Source organism: Cetorhinus maximus, chromosome 10 (assembly GCF_964194155.1).
Source record: "Cetorhinus maximus chromosome 10, sCetMax3.hap1.1, whole genome shotgun sequence".
Classification (NCBI taxonomy): domain Eukaryota; kingdom Metazoa; phylum Chordata; class Chondrichthyes; order Lamniformes; family Cetorhinidae; genus Cetorhinus; species Cetorhinus maximus.
In genome coordinates, this window is record NC_135888.1 from 79,269,089 (window position 1) to 79,289,669 (window position 20,581).

Below are 20,581 nucleotides of genomic sequence, written 5' to 3' on the forward strand. Positions count from 1 at the left end.
TTTTCCACCCAGACAGAGATGATGTGCTGTATCACTCCACTTATCATTCGCTTCTGGATTGGACCCCATTCTCCTCATGTTTCAATTCTGATTTAACCCCCTGCATTCAAAATGTCAACTCAACCATTTTCTCTGCAGATACAGATCAACCTTGCTAAGGCATATTGTTTTCCAAGTCATTTGTAAAAATGAAGAGTATTTGGTTTAAACATCCATACTCCACGCATTCCTCTTGTCATGCCCCTACATCCGGGATATTTTCCTTTCGAACACCGTGTTTCTTATGTGCATCAATCCATCTCAACACACTGCTGCTAATACCATGTTTGCTCATCTTCTGGACTAGTTTTCTCAGGGACCAACTTTACTAAAAATCATTTTTTTCAAATGTACATTCTTACCCTTGATTTTATCTTTTCTTACATTATCAAGATGTCTATCGACCTGTTCTGACACGAGTTCCCTTTTGTAAATCCATTTCAACTCTTACCAATCGGCTTGCATCTTCCTAATGATTCCACTGCCTCTTTCCTTGATCATTAATTCTAAAATTTCCTTACTATTGATGTGAAACGAACCAACCTGGAGCAATCCAGATTAGCCCTCCTTGATCTTTTGAAACGCAGGCAGTGCATTATCCTTTCTCCAGTTGCCCACTATGACCCATTTCTAACCAATCGCTAGTTATTTCTGCTAATGTTTCTGTTAGTAGGTCCTTGAGTTTCCGGGAAGGAACCCTGGGGCGAAATCGATCTGGCCCAAGTGCTTCATTTGCTTAGATTGTATTCAAGCATCCAGCCACTAGCTCAATGTTAAGATTAGTTATTTTATACACCTCTATCTATTCTGGAACATCAACATTGCTATTGATCCTAAATTGTGCCTTGCGCTCATGGAGCTAAATAACTCTTTTCACTTAATGGGTTTAGTCAAGCACGAGAAATGAAAGTAACATTAAGCATCGTCTACCGTAACAGGTGGGCGGGGGGAATTGCGATAGCATAGTGGTAATGTTACTGGGCTAGTATTCTGGACACGGGTTCAATCCCACCATAGCAGCAGGACGAATTTAAATGAAATAAATTCATAAATCGGGAATTAAAATGCTGGTCCCGTTAACAATGATCATTAAACTACTGCATTGTCAAAACAAAACATCTGGTTCACTGATGTCCTTCAGGGGAAGAAATCTGCCGTCCTTAACTGGCCTGATCTACGTGTGTCTGCAACCCACAGCAGTGAATTGCTCTCTGAAAAGGGCGAGCAAGCCATTCAGTTGGAGGTGGCTCACCGCCGCCTGCTCAAGGGCAGTCAGGGATGGGCAATAAATGCTGGCCTTGCAACGACGTCCACATTCCAAGAAGAATAAAAGAAAACTAGCAATCCTGATCTGATATAGAAATATAGACTTGCAATCCTAATGTCCCAACAGGTTTTTATTCACTTCTATCCTCATTGTAAAGGTCGCAATGTGCCACGTCCATTCTCAATCGTTGTCCTGGACCGAATCCAAACACATCAAATCATTCTTATCCACTTCTATTTAATTCGACATAGATGAGATCCCACTCGGTATTAAAATGTTCACACGATTTCTTTTATCAGTACCTAGGCGCGCTGAAACGAATTGATCCGCTGCTCCCAACGTAACTTCGGCGGAAACCCGAGAAGCGTAGTAAACTGAGGGAGTCCTAGCGGAAAGTATTAGCGTGTGCGCGTGTTTATATATATATATATATATTCAGCGCATCTACAGTAATTTTCTACAATAGCCTAGATTAAGGTACAGAACGAATGTTTGCCATTGGCCTTAGTACAAACCTGACGGTTTTTACATGCCGTTTACAGAGGACGAGGGGGGGGAGGGAGGGAGGGGAGGGGGCTAGGTATAATGTGTTGTGGAAAGCTGTCCATCCTCCTCCCCAGCCCATCGGGTGTGAAAATGCACATGGTTCAAGAAGGAGTTTAAGAGGGGTTTAAGCGGAAGGAGGGAGGGGGGCAGTTTCATCCCTTCATTGTCAACCAGTCTTAGACACTTTCATGATCAACCCGATATTAAGTAAATGGAAACTAAGCTTCGCCCCCACTCCCATTCCCCAAATCGAGCCCTCTCGACCTTCTCTCAGAACTTTGCTTAGGTCTGGCTAGAATATTTTCATTGTTGCTAACGCTTTAGTTTCGCAGTACATTCCTGTCGGACGCCACTTTAAAAAAAAATAGTCCAAGTGTCATTTTAGGCTCGATCAACCGAGAAATGACGAATCCTTCTTTGTGTCTAATATCACCTCCAGATTTCGCTATGTTGGAATCCTGCAAAGGGAATGTCCTGTTTCTCCCTTCTTCCCGGAATCTGAAAGTGTTAATTACAACTACAATAAACGAAGTCTTGCTAAACTCTCGAGTTTTCTGAACCAGCAATACCATTTATCTTCTGTACAAACACCTCACTCAGGCCCCGCAAGTACATTTTAATTAATAGCAAGAAGACATGTTTTCTGTTTCATTTGCACATTGAACCCAGGGCGTCAACACTCCGTTATGATTATCACAAAAATAATACTGCATCGAGGATTATTCAGCATGACAACCAGATGAACATAGGGCAGTTTATTTATTTTCTTAAAACAGAAAATCCAGCACGTGCATTCTGTCCCTGGGCATCGATTTTCTCCGTTATCTGACACAGCCTGGAAGGCCCTGCTAACTGACCAATTTGCCTGCACCGTTTGTGCTTCGTGCACGGTATAAAAACACTGGGATTTAGCATTTATATTTACCCGTTGGTGCAGCAATAGGCTCGGGGTTCCCATTGAACTTGAACAAAAGCTAGAGAAAATCACGCATTGCTTATATATAAATGCTAACGTCGTTACGATCTGCGGGGGGTGGTGGGGGGGAGTGGGCGTTTATTCGGGATTTCTACGGGAAGCGTTCTACCGAATAATCCTAAACCCTGGATTAAAACAAAACTCCTGGCCGAAACGCAAAATCCCCGCAGAATGCGCCTCAAAGGCTGGGTGGTACTGGGCCATTTGAAGCGGCTTCAGATGGAGGTAGGAGCGACCCCTTTGCCTGTAGCTCAGGTGGGCAGTTGAGAATAACGGGGCGGGGGGGATGTTTTTAACTGGTCGGAGAATAGTTGATGTGTTATATCTGGATTGAGAGTTCTATAAAACAGGGGCTACAATCGTTTGATTTCCTTGTGCGTGTCAATTTGAACTTAGGGCGCTTTGCAACTGGTATGGGCAATTCGAGTTTAGGCAATTTGACATAACAGCTGATCAGTTCGTGAACACACTCCACACAGACATCACGTTCATTACATAAAATAGCCTATTTTAAAACAGTCTTTCCCAATCAATTCAGAGCCGAATTAATCCTGTAAATGTTACCTTGTCGTTTACCTGGAAAACTTAAAACTTTCAAATAATCAGAGAGAAGCCGACGCCGCTGCAACTACCCCCGGTCAGTGAGAGGGACCGCCTGCGCTCCCCAAATAAATCCTTTCCTTGCTATTTTCTCAGATGTACCGCGGAATAAATGTACAGGCCGGGTTTTTTTTTTAGAAAACAAGGTACATATGGAGGACCAAAGAAAAACTGCACAACCCGTTGTGTGTCTGAACTATTTGGAATGGACTAGTATAGATGAGGTGTGTATATATATATATATATATATAGATATAGATAAAACATATAAATATTGAACCCATTAACAAACATGTAATTACACATTTATTAATGTTGTTTGTGTGGATTGAATGACACATTTCGTGTTCATTCTCTGTAAAGGGCTTTGAGATTTTGAGGCGCTCACAATGCTCAATAAATGCACACGCTTGGAACATTCCCAAACCATTTTCCTTTTAATTATATTTTCTGCCCCGTTCTAAAAAGATTGAGGGTACACGTGCACAATTATTGGTTGTTAGTTTAGGGGAATCGCTCAGCTGTTGAACGCAGACAGACATTTTAGTCAGTTGGGTTGACGGGTGACGAGTCTTCACTTTGAACTCCAGAGTTCGTGTAACCAGCGTTTCCCTAAAGACTATTTTCTGATCTTTCGCAGCCGTGGTTCTGGCAAAGGTCAAGCTAACTGGATAGGAAAATATACAGTAATATTTGGACATGGAACTTGGTGGAAGCCCAGGGCTGAAATAACATCGAGCGGTACTATTGAAGGATGGGAACGAAACACCGTGTGCTGAGAGTGGGCTCCCTGGCAGGAGCAGATGATTTTACAAGGGCCCTGCAACTTTATTCGATCTACTTTCAACCTTCTCTCCTACCAAATACCTTTTATGACACATGGAATTTCTGGGATAAATTTCTGTCAAACCCGACCAAAACTAAATTCTCCCACCCCTGTGCCTTTTAACTCTGCTTTCTTCTATTCACTCACAGGGTCTCTGCCACACCCCCCCTCCCCCCCCCCCCCCCCGCCCTCTGCAGTGTCCCTGTTCTAAAGAGACTGAACTGCGGGGAACCCCGGCATTTTGTTTGAAGAAGGGCACATTACCATTGCATCGAGTGAATAGTGAAGGGATTAGCCACATCCCCGTCTTACTTTCATTACAGAAGGGATCTTTATTTCACACACTGCACCGAGGACTTCTTTGAATCCCCAGCACTCATGCTAAACTCGATCACCTTTTTTTTTCGCCCGCTAAAACTTGTTCGGCCTCCCGCTCCCAGAATAAACCCAAATCGAAGCCACCTCGGCGGCTCAGTCACTTCGGCATATCTGAAATGGCATATATCTGCAATAGGCTGCAAGGTGAATCCGTTAGCAATCAGTAGGGTGAGCAAAGCCCCAGCTGGTGAGTTGCCTGACGGTGCCCTTGCATCAGTCTCTGAGGCTGTTGGCACACACTGGTGAGCGGACATTTCTATTCCCCTGGGGTACATACTCAGCCTAAAGAGAGGGTAAATTAATACCCAGTGAAAAGTCATTTCTATCTCTACCAATTGTATCCGTTCACCTTCTAACGGAATTCCAGTTGTGTTTTTTAATATATATTTTACTTGCCCCAGAAAAGCGGATTAAAACATAAACCAATTGCAGGCAAGAAAGCCCATTTCTCTCAGGCAAGTTGCTCCTTCTAGAAGCCGAACGTCCCTGGTCCAGTATACAAAAACATGCCTATGTCCCAGTTCTTTGCGGCATACTACCCGGCGGGTGTAAGATATCTGTAATATATGACAGAGTATGTGCCTCAGGTCGTGCCCTAGACAGTATAGCCTGGAACTGATGCTGCAAGGCAGCATTAAGGGAGTTTTTCTTTAAAGGAACGAGCTCCTATGCGCGCACAGGGGAAGTTTTGAAAAGCTGTAAGCTATTTTCGTTCTGAAGTATTGCAGCATTTTGCTTAATCGGTGGCACGTTAACAAAATTAAAATGAATGACTGCACTTGGACAGAATGCCAATGAAAGAACCAGCACATTGTTAGCCTCGGGGCTGAACGTTGTGGTTTGATTGGTTTTTTTTGCATTATGTATATTTTTCAAATAGATATGAGTGGTAGCCGAGTTTGCAAATGCGGCTGCACATGACAACTGTGCCTTTAAAGGGGACTAGGAGGTCTGTCTGTTCCGTAAATGCTCGACCAGAACAGACCCGTAAACATTGCCGTTTTAATACGCCCTACAATATTAGGCAATACGATTCGTTTTCCCTGGCACCAATTCCAGACAAAATTATTGTACGGATACTTAACAAAAATAAACGATAAAGTATTAATGGACCGAGAACAAAAATAAATGTGAGAAAGTATTAATGGGCCAATGGTTAGATATGTAATACTTAGATACAAAAGACCTTCGATTGACAGATGCGTGCTTGATCCGTACTAAACACTGGAAAGTACAACTGGGCCTCAAATGGGTTTGGGCACCTGAGTTAGAATTCCTTATAATGCAAGTGAACCGAAAGCCATTTCCTCCTTTTTCTAGCCCATCGTAGAAGGAGTGCGAAGTGATTTGGGATCCAGTTCATATAAGGCAAGTCAGAAAAAAATGGGTCTACCCAGAATGAAAATGATGTGATTAAAGTCTATAAACAGAGGGAGTGAATAGCCATGAACGGTGGTTTGATATAGTACTGATCCGGGGTTCACTGCCAAACATTGATAATCTGAATTCTAGTGTTACAGTTAAAGGCCCACAACACACTTGCAAACTGATCTCTTCTTTGTAAATGTATTAAAACAAAAGTCATTTATTTTAAACTTGTACGTTGCACAATAGGATTCTCCACACTGGATTATTCAATCCGTTTTGAAGATTCGGAAATAATGTGAATGAAATGATGTATAATTCTGTTCCGGTATCTGAGATTATGGATCTGTATGTGTGAGTCAGTTTACTTCCGCCACTATGCCTGGGTGTTTGTGTTTATGGATCTGTACCTATGAGTCCCTGTATCTATAGATCTGTGTCCGTTAATTCCTGTCCTTGTGTCTGTGAGCATGTGTTGTATCTATGGATTTGTATGTGGGAGTCAGTGTATTTCTGTGCCCGTGTCTGTATATTTGTTATCGTGGATCTGGGTGTGAGAGTCAGTCTATGCTTGTACATGTATCTCTGTCTGTTTGTGCTTAAGGATCTGTATGTACGACTCAGTGAATTTCTCTGTGTGTGTGTGTTTCTATGGGCCTATATGTGTATGTCAATGTATATTTATATCAGTATTTGTGTGTGACAATCAGTCTATATCTATACATGTGTCTCTGTTTGTGTTTAAGAATCTGTATGTATGAGTCAGTGAATTTCTCTGTGTATGTGTGTGTGTGTGGATCTCCATGAGTCAATGTATTCCTCTATTTGTGTTCGTGTCTATGGACCTGTATGTCAGTTCATTTCTGTTTGTGTTGTGTGTGTCTATGGGTTTATATGTGTATGACAATGTACATTTATATTAATATTTGTGTGTGTGTTTCTATGGGCCTGTATGTGTATGTCAGTGTTTATTTATATCAGTATTTGTGTGTGTGTGTCAGTCTATGTCTGTACCTGTGTCTCTGTTTGTGTTTAAGGATCTGTATGTACGAGTCAGTCGATTCCTGTGTGTGTGGTTGTGTGTGTGTTTCTATGGGCCTGTATGTGTATGTCAATGTCTATTCAGTGAGTGTGTGTGTGTCTATGCGTTTGTATGTTTGAGTCCATATATTTTGGAGGTTGTGTCTGTGCGCCTCACTCTGTGCTGGTGTCTATATGAATGCTTCGTATGTCAGGGAAAGGCTTTTCGTAAACCTCTCTACGCTGGCAATATCCATTTGGATGGCGTTAAATTAACTTCAAAAGAATCAATTCGTGTTCTACTTGATTTATATTTTCTTCCTAACCTCTTTTTACACAGCACAGCCCTCCCAATCGACACACTTTATTCAACTAGACATCCTTGGAAATGTAGTCAAACCAGAATTCTGTAATGGATTTTCATTTCTTTGCGAAACAGGTTGGGAGTTGGTTAATATTTGAAAATAACTTTGTCCTATCTTTTGTTTTCTCTTCCGGATTCTAGATTGTCCTGTTCGCCGACAAGCAGCGGCTAAAACCAACTCTCATCTCCTTCAGAAGGCGGCAGGTGTTTCCGCTTAGGCCCGTTCATGGGACCTTAAGTCTGAAAGCCGTTGTCAAAAACCGAACTCGCGTCCACACCGTTACTAAAGGGGTCGAGAGCAATTTAAATAGATGACAGGCAGAAATGGGACGATTCCCCCATCGCTACACTGTCTCCTCGCCTGATCCGTTCTATCCTTGATAGCCACAGCTGAATATATGCATCGGAAATGCTTCTTCGGACAAGCCCTGCCTCCCATGTATTCACTTCAGGATCGTGCTAAACCGCTCTAAAATGACCGAGAATTATCTGCACTGCAAATATCAACCCTTCTTCAGTTGGATGACTTTAAACCTGATTATTGTTGGCGACATGTACTTTTAGAGGGTGGAAGTAATTTGCTATGTTGATGTATTGTTCTATTTATCAACAAAGGTTGATGGATAAATAATTAAGCAGAGCATGAATAACCCGCTCATATTGCCTTTCTAAGCACTGAAGTGCCTGTATTAATATATCATCGTTTCCATGTAGTGGGTGCTGATACTATTGTTACTTCATTGTGCATGGAAGGTCGCTTTTACAATTACAGTCAGAATCAACAACTACTGGATCAGGTTTCTTACCCGGGCTGATCTTCGTTGTACTAGCTGACTTGGGACTACAGCAGTGTAAATCAATCCATTGACGTGCAAATGTTATGTCCCTCAATTTCAGTGCAATACCAAAATGCAAGACTAAAGTGACACACGATTCGGGCCATTTATCGATGTAGAGTTGCGGGTAGTATAGTAGTTAACTATTTCAACCAATGTTTTTATATGGGCACACAAATGTCACTAGTTTATATTAATTAACAAAGTAGTTCACTCCAGACACAAGCAACCGTGATCTCGGCAACGATCACGGCATCTTTCTTTAAACAAAACCCCAATGGGCCATGCCACTTGGTATAATGCAGAATACTGGGGCAAAGTCAATTGCTGTATAAAATTCCAAAAAAAAGACACTTTCCTATCCACTCCCAATGTAGAGAACATATCAGCTAAGCATTTTAACGCACAGTCTGGATACAAGCAAACCTCCTGATTATTCATGTTTACAGTACTCAACACAATGAATATTCTAAGTCCTCCCCCATTCCTTTCACTCGAGCACTGCAAAGCTGTACCTAATAAATTTACACATTAACGCCTTCTGCAACTTATCCTCTTTTTGGATCATTTTATCACACTACAGTTTTGATTCAGACCTTGTTGCAGAATCGCTGTTTAAACAGGCTGAGGAGTACATTCTAACACATGTATTTGTTCATATGCAGTCTGTCCAAACGCCAAGCCAGCTGATAAATACTGACATTGCTTTTGTAAGCATTGTACATTTCTAGGGATGTAAATCTAACTGTATCTCTTTAGAATATTCCCTCGGATTGCGTGTTCTAATATTTGGTCCTTAGTAAGAGGCGAATAATTCCTGCGTGTTCATTTTTGTCGTTAGTGTTTTTATTTTGGAACGTGTGACCTGTTCCATTAGTAAAATGTGATAGTTTCCATTTTACACCAGGCTGAGTATGGAGATGGCACAATAATCACAAGAAATCCATGGTACAGCAACATTCGCACATGTCGACAGAATGTTCCATTTATTACCATTTGCATGTCATTCTCGTTTATAACAGTGTGCACGATTAAACAAGGTACACCTTCCTCTCCTGAGCTTCAATCGAACTGTCATGAGGCCGAATATGAACTGCTTTTTTCATTCTTTCTGCGTAAATGCAACAGTCTTAAAGACCGCAGGTGTCCAGATAATAAACAGGTACAACAACAAACTTAAAAACAAAAAGCTAAAAGCTACTGCGGATGCTGGAAATCCAAAACAAAATAAAAACAGAATTACCTGGAAAAACTCAGCAAGTCTGGCAGCATCGGCGGAGAAGAAATCAGTCAACGTTTCGAGCCCTCATGGCCCTTCGGCAGAACTCCTGCCGAAGGGCCATGAGGGCTCGAAACGTTGACTGATTTCTTCTCCGCCGATGCTGCCAGACTTGCTGAGTTTTTCCAGGTAATTCTGTTTTTATTTTGTTTTACAACAACAAACTTGCTTGACACTGCTCAAAGAGGGTTTTTTGCATGTTGGGTTAGTTCTATGATTTGCCCCTCCCTTTTCTTCTGATCATTCAGAACGGCAATGTTCTGAATATTTGCAGAAATTTCCCTTGATTTAACGAGAAAGAGCCCCCTGAGGTATTTGGCAGATCAAAATATCATGGAAGTATCTGGATTTTTTAAAAATTCTGCTTAATGTACGACTATTTGATTATTTAACGACGGCCTATATTAAGCTGCCCGCATACAAGTGGGGAAGGATTGACGGAGAAGTATAGTGGAACGTTTACAGCAACTGCCTCACATTATACAAATCCTATTTGGTGTTTTTGTGTGGAATCATGCAATTTAGAGGGGGGTATTCTGCCCATCGTGCCCGTGTTAGCTGTTTGGAAGAATGATCCAATTAGTCACAGTTCCGTGCTCTTTTCCCATCGCCCTGCCAATGTTTCATTTTCAACTAAATATAAATGCCCCTGTGAAAGTTGCTGTTGAATGCGCTGGCACCAAATTTTCGGCTAGTGCAGTCTGAGCCGAAAATCGCTGCGTTACAAACATTCTTCGCCGCACACCCTCCCTCCGCCCATGTTTCTTCCTGCCAAAACCAAGCATCAATCCGCCCCTCTCTCTAGCTATCTACTTCAACATTCTTACCTGGGTTTCTGTCAGACACAAGCTGTTTGCTAATTGTTTTCTCTCGGCTCCCACCACATAATGATTTTTCTCGAAGGCTCGCTCTAACCTCAGGAGCTGGGACGGGGAGAAGGCTGTTCGAATCCGCTTAGGTTTTCTGGTGAAAGGGCCGTGAAGGAGCAAACCCTCGGCTCCCCCCTCACTACCTACAAACAACAACAGAAAAATAACAAGGGTAAATGTATTAGGAGGAATTGGTTTCCGATTACTCCAGCATGAGATTTTTTGCTCTGCTTAGAAAATATGATCAAGAATAATGACTGGATAGAGTGTGCTCTGTACTCATAAGTGATTGTAATTGCACACAGACTGCTGTCACTACACTTCAACATATTGGGAGTCATACACTAGTAGAAATCGCACTTTAGCCAATATGCTTTATTTCTGTGCCAATCCGCGTGCTACTTTTAATTTATCACCTCAGATTGTTCCATAACCATCATTAATGACAGACCTGTTAACAGCGATACATCGCTCTAGTGTTGTATAGTTCAAAATGCTCTTTCCAAATCTAAGCCACCTTTGGAAGGACAATATCGGCAACGATATCGCTGAGTCTTTCCCGCGGTGCTAAGTGGATATGGTCCCGAATTTTCACGCGTCTGCTTTTCCACTCCACTCAACTCACAATCTACCTGATATCAAAATGTAACTATGAATTTTAAACCGTTACGTTGCTTTACGTGGCAATATATTAAGCTGTCCTTCAATGAGACAGAAACGAAACAGGTCCAAACCAATAATATTTTTTGCAACAAAGCAATTTGCATTAAATACGAATGATTATTAATTGTACAGTTATTAATATCTGAGCCGTTGCTGTACGATAATAAACGTGTTATAAATTAGATATGCGCAGTGTAATTAAACACTATTACACTGCAATGTGCCAACAAAATTCACACCTTAAAAGGAAAAGAAAAAGAACACTGGTATTGGCACAGTTCCCATTTAATCAACAACATCACTACCAGGATCAGCAGAAACTGTTATCTTACTTTGGGCCTAAACTTAATTAAAACCGCAATCGTTAGTTTAGTGGATATGGTTAAGGCTTGGTGTAAGATTAGTATAAATTGCGTCCCAGTTTTTGAGTTCAAAGTTATCTCGGTTAAAGTTGTCCGGAACCAGAGTTTTGCATTGGGATTATGGTGAAGGTTGGGTTGGGGTGGGGGGTGTGGTGGAATGTTTGGAGTTTGTAAGGTCTCGATCTACAGTTAGCGGAAACTATAGTCTCGTGTGGGGTTTAGAGTTATATCTAGGAGAAGGGTTTGGTTCAAGGGTTGGATTTCGCTTAAGGGCTGGGGTTGAGGTTAGTGTTTGGTAAGAGTTGGGGTTATGGAGTAGCTTAAAGGTTAGGGTAGTGGCTTGGTTTTAGTGTTAGGGTTGGGGCTGGTTTTAGTGTTAGGGTTGGGGCTGGTTTAAGTGTTAGGGTTGGGGCTGGTTTTAGTGTTAGGGTTGGGGCTGGTTTTAGTGTTAGCGTTGGGGCTGATTTAAGGGTTAGCGTTGGGGCTGGTTTTAGTTTTAGGGTTGGGGCTGGTTTTAGTGTTTGGGTTGGGGCTGATTTAAGGGTTAGCGTTGGGACTGGTTTTAGTTTTAGGGTTGGGGCTGGTTTTAGTGTTAGGGTTGGGGCTGATTTAAGGGTTAGGGTTGGGGCTAGTTTTAGTGTTAGGGTTGGGGCTGATTTAAGGGTTAGCATTGGGGCTGGTTTTAGTTTTAGGGTTGGGGCTGGTTTTAGTGTTTGGGTTGGGGCTGATTTTTTTGTTTGGGTCGGGGCTGATTTAAGGGTTAGGGTTGGGGCTGGTTTCAGGTTTAGGATTGAGATTGGTTTAAGTGTTAGGGCTGGAGCTGGTTTAAGTATTACCACTGGGGCTCATTTAAAGGTTAGGATTGGGGCTGGTTTAAGTGTTAGGATTGTGGTTGGTTTAAGGGTTAGTGTTGGGGCTGATTTAAGGGTTAGTGTTGGGGCTGGTTTAAGGGTTAGTGTTGGGGCTGGTTTTAGTTTTAGGCTTGGGGCTGGTTTTAGTGTTTGGGTTGGGGCTGGTTTAAGCATTAGGGCTGGAGCTGGTTTAAGTATTACCGCTGGGGCTCATTTAAGGGTTAGGGTTGGGACAGGTTCAAGGGTTAGGTTTGGGGCTGGTTTAAGGGTTGGATATCATCTGTTCTTTTTCTACCTTTGGCTTTGTATCCATAATAAGTCTATCATCCATACTTGTTAATCTATAAACTAATCCAATATGTATATTATCCTGTTACATATGTAACCATAGAGTAATTGGCATTTGTTGGGCACAGTAAAGTTTCCAAAAGCTCGATCACAGAGACAGATATGATGTAAATAAAAGCACAATGTATGCACCATGTGCAAAGTTTTATCATGTTAGATTTTTAAGTTTGTTTGGTAAGCCACCACTCTTTTCTTAAACAGACAAGAGGAACTTCTGGTCATTGCAGGACTAATATCGTTCTTTATGTGGAAATACATCAGGAATCCATACACATTTCAAAAATATATTTTCTTCTAAATATTGGATGGGGCACATCCAGGTCTTAATCATTTCTGATCTGCTAGTGAAATAGTGGGAAGGTATGTTTTTCATCATTCCTGTGACTTCCATTTGACCAATGGCAATATGACAATAACAGTCAATGGCAGCCATCAATAAAAAGGGTTTTTAAAGCCTCTCAATCACTTTTCCAGCCATTTAACCAGAACAGTCATTCTTTAATCCAGTAGTGCATTGCAATTTTCAAAGGAAATTACTAGGCAATTTGAGAACAGGTCTCATTTCATCAGCCAGATTCTGGATCCCTAGTGATGGGGAAATGCGACCTTGTATCATGGTGGGGTAGGAAATGATATGAAAATATTAATATGAAAATGTGTGAGGGAAAGAATGAAGGTTGTGCCAACAATACAGAATAATTGCTGGATGTTGAAATTAAGTTACAAGACTGAAGTAAGAGTACAAAGGCAGTAATGCAAAGTAACAGTACTGGATATAGGTAGACATGGAAAAAGTAATAGTCATTAAAATCTATGAGAAGTGCTACACTGACACAGGAAAATGTTAGCAAGGATATTGGAATTAAACAAAGTAAGTGTTTGAAAATTACCATATACATGTCATGATAGGAGAAAGAGAGTATACTGAGGAATTCATTTCCATGGGCCACAAAATTCTGTTTATTCCTTGCTGCCTGTATGTTTTAACCTGCATATAAACAGAAATATGAGCATGGAGCAAGTGGCAGATACTGAGATACAATAGTTCATTTTAACTGTACATTTGTTCAAGAGGGGGGGTTTGGAAAATCATGGGCCTTTGGAGATATTAGAGCTCAAGAGTTATGTAATGTTATATTACTATACTATGTTATGTTACTATATTATTTGAAAATTCACTGATTTGTACAATAGTAACATCACCAGACAAAATGATTATGCTCTAACTCTTGATGCTACCCTGTTAACATAGTAGCAAAATCGATAAATGTGGTCATTTACTCACAATGTAGCATCTGTTATTTTCACACAGCAAGAAGAACTGTTGTTCTCCAGCCACACCTGAACAGCACTACCGAACAACATATACCATGACCTTATGCAAAGCAGGAACCAACATAGCTATCCACACACTGCTAACAGCTAATGACTGAGGAGGAAGCCAACAAGAATTGGTGAGGAAAAGAGCAGTGGTGTGGCTAAAGAATGGTAGCTGATCTAGAACAGGGGTCCATTTTGCTGAGCTGAATGTGGAAACAAGTTTTAGTGAGACTCCTTCCAACACACTGATGCAACAACAGCCATATTGAGAAGTCATGTACGTTCATGTGTACTACATTGGAAGTTGGTCTGGATAATGTGGGAAAGTGCAACATGCAAATATGCCACTGCCCATGAGTACTGACATGGATCAATAATTGGCTGCACTACAGACTACCATTGAGCATGTGACATCTGCAGAGGCTGAAATTATACAGGCCATAAGCACAGCAGAAGCATCTCTCATGTATATTTCATCAATGCTTTGGAAGCTTAGAAGTCCAAGATACAGCAATGGCTGGATTTCTGTATCTCTTTGCAGAATGATTTCAGACAATAGAAAGGGAATATCAATACTTCATAGATGCCAATTAACCTATCTCAGACATGGCAATGAACCTCATGAAAGAAGCACTTCAGGAGATGCATGTGAGAAGTAGATTAAAGTGACAGGTAGGTATTCACATCAACTAGATCATATAATCTTGCACAAGTAGATACTATCTCTGAAGATACTGAAATCACTGCAACTCCAGCAAAGAGCCCTATCTGTGATCCAGATGTTTCAGAATTGGACACAGAGACAGGTGGGAGGCCTTTGTATCCTTTATATCTCATCATTGATCCGTCTCCACACACAAGTGCTTCCCTTCAACTACTCAAAATTAAGATATTTGCACAACCAAAATGAAGATATTCACAATGCATAAAAGACAAGCACACATAAACCGTACACATGCATAACTGAATGAAATTAATTCAGGTTTAATTTTTTTTGTAGCCTACAAATTATTTAACCATGTAGTAAAAAAAACATCAGATGTCTGAAAGACAAAGTGGTTGACTTCTGAAGGTGTTTGTTGAGTAGAATGTTGACCTTCACTGGCACTTGTTGAGAATTCCAGGCAGCTGATTGTTCCTCACCATAGTCTAGGCTTCTTTACACAGTGGTCCTGTATCATGCTCCAGAGCTAACTGCTGTGGACTCACTTCCCAGGCCAGGACTCACTGTGAATTTGTAATCCTATGGTTTTTACACTGTGTGTACTCCTCTTCTACATGTTGTTACATTGCAGTACCATTTGCCAATAGCAAATGCAGCTTTGCTGATGGACAAATGGAACACCCTGTTTACCTTTCACTTCTGCCACTGCTTGTTGATAGTTTGACATTTTCCCCTTCAGTAAGCTCAGTAACTCCAAGTCTGAGCTGGAGTAAAATCCTCACTTCTACATTTGACTGTACAGCTGTACAATCCTTCATAAAATCATTACTAATGGAACTAACAAAGTACTAACATGTACAAGTTTGCATTTTCTCTCAATTATTTTCTACTGTTTGTTAAAACAATTCTGGAGGAATAGAAGTATAGGAACAACACTAAAGAGACAAATAGCCACAGTACTTTTTACTTGCATTACGCTGTTTTACTCACTACTTTTTTTTTTACTGAACTTAATGAAACAAGCAACATATGGCCTTTAGTGTCCAACCTAGCTATAGGAAAATAGTGATAGAATATCAGGTTAAGTTTTTATTTTCTACTGAATATAAATGTCTATTGCTGATGTTAATAACAAAATTCTGAGCAATAGGACATAATCAAATATCTACTGAAGCACCAATGGCAAATCAAAAATCCTCTTGCCACACCTATTAGCTAAATAATTTGCGGTGCATTATTCCGTTTCTCATCAATTTTCCACCTTCTTTTCTGTCCTCTCCTGAAGATGCTAACTCTTTGTTAGGATACCATTTCCTTTAGTGCCTTTACCCATGTGTCATTATTCCTGTGTGATCTTTGACAACAAGAATGTGAAAGTCGTTCAACTACAGAAGACATCATAGCCAAGTTCAATTCTGTTGTTACCTGATATCCAATCACACAAACTTTAGGAATGTAAACTCTGGCTACTTTAGATTTCCTTGACCTAATGCTGGGAAGACGTATTCACTGTCCCTACAAGAACCTGGTTAAGATGAGGTAACAACCAGGCTGAACCTGGGATCTTCCTGATCTGATGTCAAAGTTGTGTGTTTCGGTGAAGGCACTGATAGTATATAAACTGTTGAAGAGGATAATCCAAAAGCATCTGTGGCCATTTAAATTAAGTTTCCATGTTGACTCAGTACTGTGGAGACATTCCATCTCTTACCCTGTGATACTTCACTCTACTCCATTAACTACAGAAATAGGAAAGGTGGATTGTTTGAAGTTTACCTGGTTAAAGTTACTTGCTGGGTAATTATATTCATGGCCCAAATTCACAGCAATTTTATTGGAAATAATTATTTGAATAGATGGCATAAAGTCTTCAGACCTCCCTTGGATTTATTTTTTGTTTGTGTGCACATTTTTAGAAGAGATCTCAGCTGATTTTGAATCAGATGCTTTGTAACTGAAGTGATTATTCTTGATTTGCATCAAAGTATGGCTGATGGGATGACCCAAGGAGGCCTGTGCTTGGGGAAATCAAGCTGGTTCAGTTCAGAACAAGCTAATGGTGATTGAATCCAGATGTTGGACTCATTCACCATTATGATATAGTGCTACTGTAAATTTTATATGTAGTGACTACTGCTTTATTCAGGCAGGTGCTCTACTTAACTAGATTACAGAGGAAATGGCTGTTTAAAACAGATGAAGGTAGCCATGTGAATTTGTTGCGCCATAATTGACACTTTAATTTCTATTTACAAACAAATTAATAATGTGCAGGAGTTAACTAGAACTATGCATTAATGGCAGACTCATTACCTTCTCTCCAAATATGTTACTTTAAATTCCCCAGTTGAGACAGTGCCTTTTAAATCAAGGATTTAGATGGAACTATTTCTTAAAATGTATCCATAATCTCAGGAAAATCACTAAGTGGCTATTTCTTAAATGAATATACAATCCCAGGAAGAATAATTATTCCTTAATTGAACCATCAATCCTACAAGCAGTATTTGCTCCTTAATTGGGCCACCAATCCCAAAATCAGTGACTTTCCTGAAATAGATTCTAAATCCTGGGGACAGTGTCTCTGACACATTTTCTATTCAAACCAACAGTCTCAAGAAAATTGTCAAGGAAAAAACTCTAAACATCCAGCTAAACCATATTCTACTATAAAGCAACTTATTGCCTTTACTTAGAAATATAGAAATGTACACTTCAGAAGGGGGCCATTCAACCTTCTCTGTTGATGCTGGCTCTTTACTAGAACAAGCCCACTGCCCTGCTCTCTCCCTTTGGTTCTGTAGCTTCTTCTGCTTTAGAAGTTTATCAACTTTTTCTTTAAGATATGTAATAGTAATGCTTCAATGGGTTTACATGGCAAATTTCTAATACATTTCTGTGTAAATAAATTTCCCCTAGCTTCTCACCTCTCTCTCTCTGATTAGTCATTTTGAATTAATAACCCCTTGTCTCAGACTTCTAAACTGGAGAAAATGATCTTTCACCCTATCAAAACTCCTCATGATTTTAGAAGTCTCTAATAAATCTCCTCATAGGCTTCTTCACTCCAAAGAAAATAGTCACAGTATCCAAAATCTCTGGTCATATTATTAGTTTCTAATCTCTGTGTTGTATACCTCAGCACAAATTGTGTTGTATGCTCCCTATGGCTTTATGTCCTTCCTATAAAGGGGCATCCAAAAATACACACAATCCTCTAACTATACCCTAACTGTTGCCTTCTATATATTCATCATTACTCAATTTTCTTGTATTCTATGCCCTTATTGAGAAAACCTAAAAATATGAATAGGTGTTGTGGTTATGCATTTACATTTTTATAAATAGCACTATATTTGTGGTTTTCATTATAAAATATTTACATTGAAAAGCTGTATAATGTGATTCATCCAGTTAAGACATCAACAGATGAGTATATTATACAGTTTCACTTTAAGAAGTTAGACTTGTTTAAATCATCAAGATTTGGACTTTATCTCTTTAAAGTGGAAGATCTAGGCAGGAGCAATGATGGAAATAACTGTCAACACCCATTGGTGATGCTTCAGAAAAAAAAGTTGTTCTCTGAATGTTGTTGTCAATTGCAGAGAGAGAGACTCACATGTTTTCAGACCTTACACTAGAAAAAAACATTTCATCAAAGGATTGCAAATATAAACATTTAATAAAATTGTGGGCAAAAATAACTTACTTAGGTATAACTTTATAATTATATTTTTTAATGATCTAAACAATACCATCTTTGTATAGTATTTACATTGCAAATATGCAGCCTATTCATGACAGAAAGCCCATAGAAGTTAAAATATGTGATCACACATGGCCTATCAGTAACACAAGGTCAGTCGGTATTACCATGTGGCTTACTGGTGACAAAAAGCTTGCAAGAGTTACCATACATGTCATGTACTGGTCGAGAGGTGCAAAATCTTTGCAAGTCACATACACTGTCATACATGGTCCAACTTTAATGTTACAGGGACATTCTAACAGTCTGGTTTAACCAGCTACTCTGCAAACAACAATAAGGTCACTGATAATTTTAGGACATTTCTCCTTCAATAAAATGTCTTCAATTTGCATATGTTGCAAATGTGAAACATTTGTATAAATGATTAGGTTTAATTATGTAAAGCAAGGTTACATCGCCTATATTAAAGGATTACTCAGAATGACCTCTACGTTGTATCTTTCTGATTGTTTTGCTCATCAGTTAGATAGTAAGTCTGGAGCAACAATCCATAGCACATCTGATACACATTCAATATAGTGTTCAGAAAATGTAGTTTCAGGGAATAAAGTTCGATATTGGAGAATTGTTTCTCCATATAAACTCTGCTTATGAAAAACAGCAAATATATATATATATATACACACACAAATATATGAGGCTAAGTCGCACGATACTACTTTAATCAAGGGGTCCAGGTCATGTCATAAACAGCAGAATGATATTTCGAGTTTCAAGTACTGTCGTCCCTTCAACTTTTGAGCACCATTACTGTACCCCTTACTAAATTAAATAATATTTAAATTCAGCTTTTTTCTACATCAGAGAATTACATTTTCAATTGCGTCATCGCTATGTCCCTAATACGTATGGGAGTGAAAAAGCGAGTAATAGATCTAACACTTCGTTAATATTAATGGAGGTGTAATTAAAACATGTACTAAGTGCTTCGAAATCTATAGGTTTATATCACACTTCAAATGATCTATACGTTAAAGAAATTGCACTTAGCTTTGAAAGACAATGTTAGTAAGTCAGGCACACGCACCGCAGCCCTAACCACTCATGATGGGTAATCCATTTCAAAGTGTTTACAGGTCTGTGGCACGCAAAGTCACAAAGTTTTCCTCATAAGATTAGCGAAGTATTTACATACTCTGTCACATTCTCTGCGGACTTTTAATGTACTTTGCATGTTGTGCGCTGGGAGGAAGTTTCCCCTGAATCTAGCATGCTGTCAGTGTTGTGCGCGAGGTCAGTCGTGGGCTCTTTTCAGTTTGTGACATGCTTTACATGTTTTTTTAACCTGCATCGTATGTGGATATCGAAGTCTACATAGGTAAAGTGCTCTGCACAATAATGTAATACACTCTACATGAACTGTCTACTGTGCACAGCGTAAGGTACATTTGTTTTATGCACAGTATACAATAGCCCTATAGATTATGGACTTGCAATGGACAGTCTATTACATGCCTCCAACTCTGCAGACTCTATAACACGCGCTGCACGGCCTGTAATGTGCTGTGTAAGATAAACTTGTGCCGACCACGGTCCCATGCTGTACAGTCTGCTGTGTGCGTATGGGCCGTACAAGTAATCATTTTATTGTTTTACTCCGCGCGTCGCTTGTGATAAAGTTAACTTGTTATCGCCAGTTTATATTTACATGTGAAGGTACAACTGAAATTCTCTACAGGGGTGATACAATATTTCAGGGTTAATTTGTGTTTGGTTGCATTTCTTGTTTTAAACTTATAGATTGTTACAAAAAAAACTTCCTTCAAATTATCTCAAAATCAAGCTTCACTAAACAGATAACGCCTGGTCACTCGAAACAATGTGTCAACGAATTTTCGACTTTTCCGAAGAGGCTGCATTTTCCCTCCTCCAGCTCCACCGCTGATCCTGATTTCTAATTCAGTCACGAGGAGCAATGTCATTCTGCCCCGCCATCTTCCTCTGAGACCCACCAACTTTTAATGCCCCGAAGAATGGGTGGAATTTAAAACTAATTTGGACGACTTCGTCCCTCACTCCTGGAAATTTATAAGTTCAAAGAGTGATTCAATGGAATTTTACACCCAATCTATTTCCTTCACAATGATTGTGTTTATATTCGAAAAAAATAATCAAGATGCAAATTTCATTAAGCAAGAACTTGGGAGTTGTAAAGCGCCTTTCACATCCCGAATATGTGATAATCTTTATATATGGACTATCAGAGTGTTTTACAACAGTTCCAGTGAATTATATG

At 39.9% G+C, this 20,581-nt stretch overlaps 1 protein-coding gene across 2 annotated transcripts in view; it reads right to left on the minus strand.

Moving 5' to 3' along the window:
* Positions 1-20,581, minus strand: part of emx3 (empty spiracles homeobox 3) — a 140,239-nt gene that overhangs the window by 117,165 nt on the left and 2,493 nt on the right. For both annotated transcript variants that reach the window (XM_078549683.1, XM_078549682.1), the window contains exon 2: positions 10,324-10,508. In XM_078549683.1, coding sequence (XP_078405809.1) covers positions 10,324-10,508 — 185 coding nt within the window. The remainder of the gene's footprint in view (positions 1-10,323; positions 10,509-20,581) is intronic.